Source organism: Liolophura sinensis, chromosome 8 (genome assembly GCF_032854445.1).
Source record: "Liolophura sinensis isolate JHLJ2023 chromosome 8, CUHK_Ljap_v2, whole genome shotgun sequence".
Taxonomy (NCBI): domain Eukaryota; kingdom Metazoa; phylum Mollusca; class Polyplacophora; order Chitonida; family Chitonidae; genus Liolophura; species Liolophura sinensis.
This window is the reverse complement of record NC_088302.1, coordinates 12333226-12341491: the sequence shown is the minus strand read 5'-3', so window position 1 is coordinate 12341491 and position 8266 is coordinate 12333226. Positions and strand designations below refer to the sequence as shown.

The following is an 8266-nucleotide window of genomic DNA, read 5'->3' as shown; positions in this document are numbered from 1 at the left end:
CAAACTTCAGTGGATGTTTGTAAGTGGTCTGAATATTTCGTTTCATAACATACAGCAGTCACTTTTAACGTAAACGTTTCTTTGTCGGGCATGTCATAGAAGATGAGTATCATCTCAGTAACAAGGGCCCTGCCTAAGCAAATGAGTAGCATTTCAGTAACCAGGGTCGTGTCCAAGCAGATGAGTATCGTCTCAGTAACAAGGGTCATGTCCAAGCAAATGAATATCATCTCAGTAGCCAGGGTCTTGTCCAAGCAGATGAGTATCATCTCAGCAAGCAGGGTCATGTCCAAAAACAGAAAGACTATTATCTCAGTAAGCAGGATCATGTCCAAGCAGATGAGTATCATTTCAATAAGCAGGGTCCAAGCAGAAAGAGTATTATCTCAGTAAGCAGGGTCATGTTCAAACAGAAAGACTATTATCTCAGTAAGCAGGGTCGTGTCCAATCAGATGAGTATCCTGTCAGTAAGCAGGATCATGTACCAAGCAGATGAGTATCATTTCAATAAGCAGGGTCATGTCCAAGCAGATGAGTATCATCTCAGCAAGCAGATCATGTCCAAGCAGAAAGAGTATTATCTCAGTAAGCAGGGTCATGCCCAAGTAGATGAGTATTATCGCAGTAAAGCAGAGTCGTGTCAAGCAGAAAGACTATCATCTCAGTAAGCAGGGTCGTGTCTAAGCAGAAAGACTATCATCTCAGTAAGCAGGATCATGTCCAAGCAGATGAGTATGATCTCAGAGATGTTCTTGCTTATAAATCTCTTTTATGGGTGGCGTGAATTACGGAAGCATGCAAAAAAAGTGTGAAAAGCCTTATTAGGGGATCTGCCCTTTGGGTAATACCCTATTGTAATTGTCAGGATTATTCTTATTAAGGGGTCAGCTCTCTGGGCGATACCCTATTGACATTAAATTAAGGGTCTTCTTCTCCAGAACCACTGAAGCGATTTTCTTCAAATCTGGTACATGTGACTATAGTTTGGTGGGATTAAAACTTCTTTACACAAATCTATTCCGTATGTAAGTTAGCTTTCGGTGGACCAATGAAAGTAGGGCAAAAGTAGGTTAACACTAAAACCTGCATAACTGGATCGAAAAAAAATATATCTGAGAATATCTTGGCCTCCGGATTATGAGTTTCAAAGAATTAGTCCCGTTCGATTTGTGGTTTTCATATAATCGCCACAAAAATAAGAATTTCATAAATCTTTCGATTTTCTCGAAAATTTAACATGCGAGCTTTGTGCAATAGCAATAGGCACACCAATAGTCACGGGAGAAATGTTTTACAAATTTCTCGCTAATTCCTCTTTATGGTGAATCTCGTGTAAATCGTTAAGTCCGAAGCCGTGTTCTATTCCCTCCCCTCAAAACTTTGAGAAAGATAATCTCCAATCCAAATTCAAGAAACTCCAATATGCTCAACAGACTTGCGCCGATGAAAATCCCCAGCTGACCCCCGAAGGTACCTGAGAAGATAAAAAGATGTTTAAATGTATTAAAGTGCTAGGGTATTCAGACACACTAGAGAACAGTTCTAACGAAATTTGTATTTCTAGACCAGCCTCTAAGAGATAACGCGCACGGTCACCAGGTGACATGCAAAACCTTAGTGAAAAGCGTACGTCTTCATTGCAATATCATCTGATGCATCAGAGTTTCAGGTGTGTCCGTATCTCTTTTCCGTGCCAAGTAAATAAACACTATAGTCTCATATTTTGCACGTGAGGTTATTCTCGCATCTCCAGGGCCGAGGTTATTAGCGTGCCAGCAAGGCTCAATGATCCAGGGGCCTCTCACCGATGCGGTCGCTGTGAGTTCTGCTAATGCTGTATTCCTCGCCGGCCGTACTTGGGGAGGTCTGGTAAAAACCTGCGGATGATGGGGCTTTTTCCTGGGGTCTGCCAGATTTCATCTGACCATAATGCTGACTGCCGTCGTCTAAGTGAAGTGTTCTTGACAACGGTGTACATCACATATATAAATAAAAAAACCCGTAATAATCAATGCTTTTTGACACATCGGCACCTTGGTGCCACGTCAAACAAGCAAGTAGTTTAGGGGCTTGGGTGTCATATAAATCAGTAGCCAAATTTGATACACTAGGCCGTTATTGTCTCGTAATAACTGAAACTTTTGAACTTGTCACCGAGAAACAACCTTATTAAACTTGACTGGAATTTTTGACTGTAGTCGAGGATACCAAACTGCGTTATGTAACTAGAATCCGTGCAAAGAAAAACATGATACTAAATTTATTTAATTATTTGATTGGTAATACACACCAAAATATTTCACTTATACACAGCAGCCAGCATTACGGTACATGGGAGGAAACCGGACAGAGCCCTGGAAAACCCACGACTATTCACAGGTCGCTGGCAAACCTACCCACGTGTGATCGGAGAGGAAGCCAGCATGCGCTGGACTTGAACTCACAGCAATTACATTGGTGAGAGGCTTCTGGATCATTGTGCTGTGCCAGAGCGCTAACCACTGGGCCGCGGAGGGCCATTAAATGTTGGATGTAAGGCATAGGGTGATCTCCACTAGGTGCGAGGAAGCCACAGAAGGGGAAACAAACCAGCAGATGACATAACGTTCCATTTGTCAGCGATGGTGCAAGCGTTAAATTGTGACATTCATGTAAGTCGACATCACCATTCAGTGCGAAATTTACACGTTATCAAACTCGTGTTCACGTGTCTGTCCCAGCATTTTGTTTTCAGAAAATTCATGTGAAGAAGCGTGATTTCGCATTACGTGTTCACATGTCTTATCATATTTGAACACAAAATTCAGTTTGGTAAGCAGGATTTTGCATTGCATGAACTATCAAAATCGTCTGCGGCCAAAGAACGCTACAGAATGAGATTGGCTTGTTCATGTGTCAGTCCTATCATCTTGATCAAAGATCATCAAATTCGAGTTGAGAAGCGAGATTTCGCATTAATATATAAAAAATGTATCTCAGTCTTGACCTTGACCATTGCTGTGGTTGACTCACTTACTCTGTCTCACTTAAAGTCAGGTTGAGCACGGTTTCTATCTGCTCCATTAGAGCAGAGGACGGATAATCACCCATGGAAACCTCTGCGTCATAGATGTTCGTCTTACACGGGATTGGACAGCCGCACGTCCAGGCGATGTTCTCAGTCATGAAATAATCTACAACACAAATTACATGGTATCATAAAGATGACGTTAAGTAAACATGTCTACCGGCGACCGCTTCGCATTAGCACTTCCGAAGTTATCCACACCCCTAGCGGATGACCAAATGTAACCAATTACATTCTATGACCCAAAAATAACTTTGTCACGCTTTCTTTGCACGTTTCTTGGATTTACGTTGACAACAATTTATACGTTCGTTGTTAAAACATGCCATCAATCAGTGACTCCAAAATGCCCTCATCAGTTCTGGAACCACTTTGACGCATTCTCTTTCGCTTTCATGTCGAGATTTACAGTTATCACACTTACGTTGAGCAAATTAAACAGTTAATGTATTGATTGAGAACTTCCGATACACTGATGTTCTGTGATCATGAATACAGAGCCATGGAACTCATTTAACCACATTTCAATGAATTTGAGGCCCACAAATCAAAATAAATCTATACCTATAAATCTAAGTACACAGTTTTTTAAAGTTTCTACCTCCAAAACATATCAAAAGTCTTATCACGATAGTCACCAAAATGTGACAGCTACGTACATCAGGCCCTGAGGGGTTGCCCTTAAGTTAAAGCGACTACGCTTCCGAACAAGGACTGTTCAAACCTCTACAGAATCGCCATTTTACACCGTTCCATAAACAATGGCTGGGGAATCTCGGAAAGTCCCTATCTGAAGGTGTGACTCAACCAACACCTCGCGTGTCCCAGGAATCAAAGACACGCATCTCAACTGTTCCGCCACGGCCTTCATCTCGGATTGATTCGTTGATTTAGTAAATGATGGATTGATGGTTTTATGGATTTATTGCCAGAACGACTGATGATTGGGTTTAACACCGTGTTCAGGTCATTTTCACCAATATTTGTTTATTTCCTTGTTTGTACCGTGAATGAATTCGACCATCTTGACACCAACCGAGTGAACGTTTGGCTTAGATCTGGGGGGCCGTTTACAAGTAAAAAGCACGCCTTGTGTTAGAGTACATTTGGTCCGAGCGATCTTTCTGGATAACCACTGTAAACGTATGAGATATCTCTGTATAGTAAACAGGCCGTCAGTTCTAGAATCGACTATGAATTATTGTAAACACGTCCAGAGGACTGGATACTGAGTGCCCTGCATAAACCTAATCAGTAGCCCAGTGAAGACTGTGACTCCAACAGAAGTTGGTTTTAACCATTTGCTGTTGTACTTTGAATACCAATTGTCACCCTGAGGAATTCATGAGGAACTCTGGATTTACCCATTTTTTGTGGACTGAGACTTGTCATTGAGACACCGTGTGTTTTACCGAAATGTGAAAGCTGTAACCTCCGTAAGAAACTATATTTTGTTATTTACATTATTTTGTATACCGTATGTAGGTTGTACTATTCAGATTAGAGTATTGAAATATATGTAGTGAATCCTTCTAATTGTGTTCGTGTTTCTTTGTTTGATCTTGTGTGGGGTTATCACTGTTTGGGAGTTAAACAAGCCATTTCTCTACAGTTTTACCTCTCTGGTAGTAATAACTAAACAGTCTAGTAAAATGGGAAAATGTTGAACTCACCAAATGTTTTAACGTAACATTCCAACAGCTCCCTTGCATGGCACAGTGTGGCGTTTCCAACTCACCAAATGTTGGAACGTAGCATTCCAGTAGCTCCCTTGCATGGCACAGTGTGGCGTTTCCAACTCACCAAATGTTGAAACATAACATTCCAACAGCTCCCTTGCATGGCACAGTGTGGTGTTTCCAACTCACCAAGTGTTGAAACATAACATTCCAACAGCTCCCTTGCATGGCACAGTGTGGCGTTTCCAACTCACCAAATGTTGGAACGTAACATTCCAACAGCTCCCTTGCATGGCACAGTGTGGCGTTTCCAACTCACCAAATGTTGGAACGTAGCATTCCAGTAGCTCCCTTGCATGGCACAGTGTGGCGTTTCCAACTCACCAAATGTTGAAACATAACATTCCAACAGCTCCCTTGCATGGCACAGTGTGGCGTTTCCAACTCACCAAGTGTTGAAACATAACATTCCAACAGCTCCCTTGCATGGCACAGTGTGGCGTTTCCAACTCACCAAATGTTGAAACGTAACATTCCAACAGCTCCCTTGCATGGCACAGTGTGGTGTTTCCAACTCACCAAATGTTGAAACGTAACATTCCAACAGCTCCCTTGCATGGCACAGTGTGGCGTTTCCAACTCACCAAATGTTGAAACGTAACATTCCAACAGCTCCCTTGCATGGCACAGTGTGGCGTTTCCAACTCACCAAATGTTGAAACGTAACATTCCAACAGCTCCCTTGCATGGCACAGTGTGGCGCTTCCTGGTGAAATAGTTTAATAGCGTTAAAATATAGTCCCGTCCTCCCACCTGTCCCTCTAGATTCGCAAGTGAACCTATCTTAAGTGATTCTTCTTCCACACTAGCTGGTCCTAGTTCATGATTTTTGATGGAGAGATGAAAACTCAAAATTTTCCACCAGTTTCAAATTTTTTTGGCTCTGTGTTAATACACAGTTAGGTCATTACGAAAATTGAGTGGCGTATCGGTGCAAAACATTGAGTGACGTCGTCGCTTTACGACAAGCATTCTATTCTACCTCCATATGGCAAGGTAGGCTATTTGCTCACCAGTGAAAGGTCATTCAGTGCAAATTGACCATTGACCTTGTCTTTAATCACTTTTTCACCACATAAGTTGATCTTAAGTCAGTTCTGTAGGATCTTTGTTAACTAAAGTAGAACCAAAGGTCATTCGGTGCAAGCTGACCTTTGACCACCTCTTAAGTGACCTTTCCACCACATAATGTTGTCTGAAGTTTGCGATTCTTTCTATTTGCACCATGCTCAACATTTTACATCGCAATGTTATAGGTTTTATGTCAATTAAATCTTTAATTAGCGCTAATTAGTCTCTGTCTTAAGTTGCAGATTCATAATTAGTGTGACTTTCCTCCCATCTAGATAAAACTGAATTGGGAGGTAATAAGAAAGAGCCCCACTACCCCACTGGCTGCACTTAAGACAAGGGTTTCTGCAGTCAGGCAGGCTACCTCTACCCCACCAAACAGATAAAGCTTTTATAGCTTCATGTCAAATAAATTTCAGCTAGCTTTTGGATTACATGCCTAAAAAACCTATGATTGGCTAAGACAACAAAGTCAAAGTTGAATGGTTAAGTAGCACCACGTAGCTTTTTTTATGTTCCAAAAAAATCCTATGTTTAGGCCTGTTATTTCCCCCTCCCGCCTCTAACTACCCTCTTGGATTCATCCAAAATATCCAAGATTATATTATTTGGTGTCTTTTCGTTTAAGCCATGAAGCTTACTAGTACGTATGCTTCCACTTATCTGTTTCCGCTTCGCCAATATCATCAATAAATGAAAAAAATAAATAAAATGCTCCTGGAGTAGTATAGATCGTGTACAACTGTGAGTCTACCTTTGTCAAATATTGCCCTACATCCACAGGCTTTGTAGATATAGTGATACCGACATTCCGACGTACACGCCATGATGTCATAGCGATCGTACAACGTCAGCACATTCCGAAACTCCGGCGCCGAAGTATTTGTGCACACCATCCCAAACGGTAACTTATATGGCGGCGGCAGGTAGTTTACCTGCACATCAAGAATTCACAAAGTAAGGTTACGTCTTCAGTTGTGCAGAAAGGACTTCCCAGTTAACGGTTATGTATTTGAACATGACTCTCTATAGGGATTTGTTTAAAAAATGAAAATATTTAATATTAAATTCACCACGAGAAACAAAATTAGGAATAACTATCATTGTTTTTTTTAACTTTTTTAGTATTATTACACATGTAAGTGCCCATGGAACATCAACGATATTCAGGTATGCAAAGTTATGTAAAATATGACATATCACAAACATGGGATATGTATAGTTCTAACCTGCTTAAGTTTCAGAGAGCCTTTGGTTGCTTTTCCCGGCGCCACATTAAACCTTCTTCCTTCTACCAGCCGAGTTTCTTCTGGGTCATGCAGTAAAACCTGACAATCACAAAACCATGGTACACACACAAATCTGCTACCCAAATTTTGAAAAGTAGTCTTTTGAAAATTTGAAATTGTATTGAACATCATCAAATGAGACTCACCCTAAGTCCGGCCACGTCATTGTCAGCTCCCAGAATGTACTCGTTCTGCATGATGTTGGCTACGACTGTGAGGCCGTACATGCTGCCCTTGTGTCTCGAGTACCTGGGAGTTGAATTCTGCTCCCGCCCATTGAACGTGAAACATTTACCGAAGTCCGTCTTCTGCACTTTGAAAATATCCTTACATTCGTAGATCTTGTTGTGCCAAGAACAAAACGTGAGAGTTTCCACAAGGGGATGACCTATGTATTCCAAGTACAACTCCATTTCCTCAACCGCTTTCTGATCCATTGTATAATTCCAAATAGGATCGCTCCAGTTATCGGACGTATAACCGGATCGTCGCCAACCACAGACTTCCGGAATTGGTTTAAACTACAGAGTGTGACGGCCGGAAAGGGCAGGCCAGCCGTAAATTTCACGCTCTGCTGTGTTATGGTCGGGTACTCCAGTATGACAACAACCTGGGAGAAGACCGTATATAACAAACCCGACAACATGCCGAGAAAAGCCACGCACCAAAAACCACTGTAACGAAAAAAATGAAGCAAAATATGATTTGTTGGTTCACTGATTGATTGTTTTGTTGGTTGGTCGATCGGTTGAATGATCGATTGATTGACTGACTGATTGAGATTGATAGATTGGTTGATTGATTGATTAACACGTTTCTTTATTCATTGATTTATTTGTTGATCGGGAAAAGGGGGAACCTTGAACCGTGAACCGTGAACACAACGGTTTTTGGCGATCTTAAAAATTCGAGCAATCTACCAGCTTTAATATTTGAAAAACATAATAGTTATAGGACAAATGTAATCAAAAGACCTATAGAAAACATGACACACCCAAGAAAGCCGGCTTTATTTTCTGTTTGTATAATTTCTTTGGGAGCTAGTGTTAAACGTTGCTTTGGAAATGGATCTAGCGATTATCGACTTGGAACGTCCTAT

At 41.3% G+C, this 8266-nt stretch overlaps 1 protein-coding gene across 1 annotated transcript; it reads right to left on the bottom strand.

The window, feature by feature from the left end:
- Positions 1-1408: 1408 nt before the first annotated feature.
- Positions 1409-7604, bottom strand: LOC135473192 (acid-sensing ion channel 1-like). Its single transcript, XM_064753035.1, has 5 exons — positions 7314-7604; positions 7108-7206; positions 6654-6813; positions 3018-3174; positions 1409-1475 (listed from the first exon to the last, which is right to left on the bottom strand). The coding sequence occupies exons 1-5, from the start codon at positions 7602-7604 to the stop codon at positions 1409-1411; spliced, it is 774 nt and encodes a 257-aa protein (XP_064609105.1).
- Positions 7605-8266: the final 662 nt, after the last annotated feature.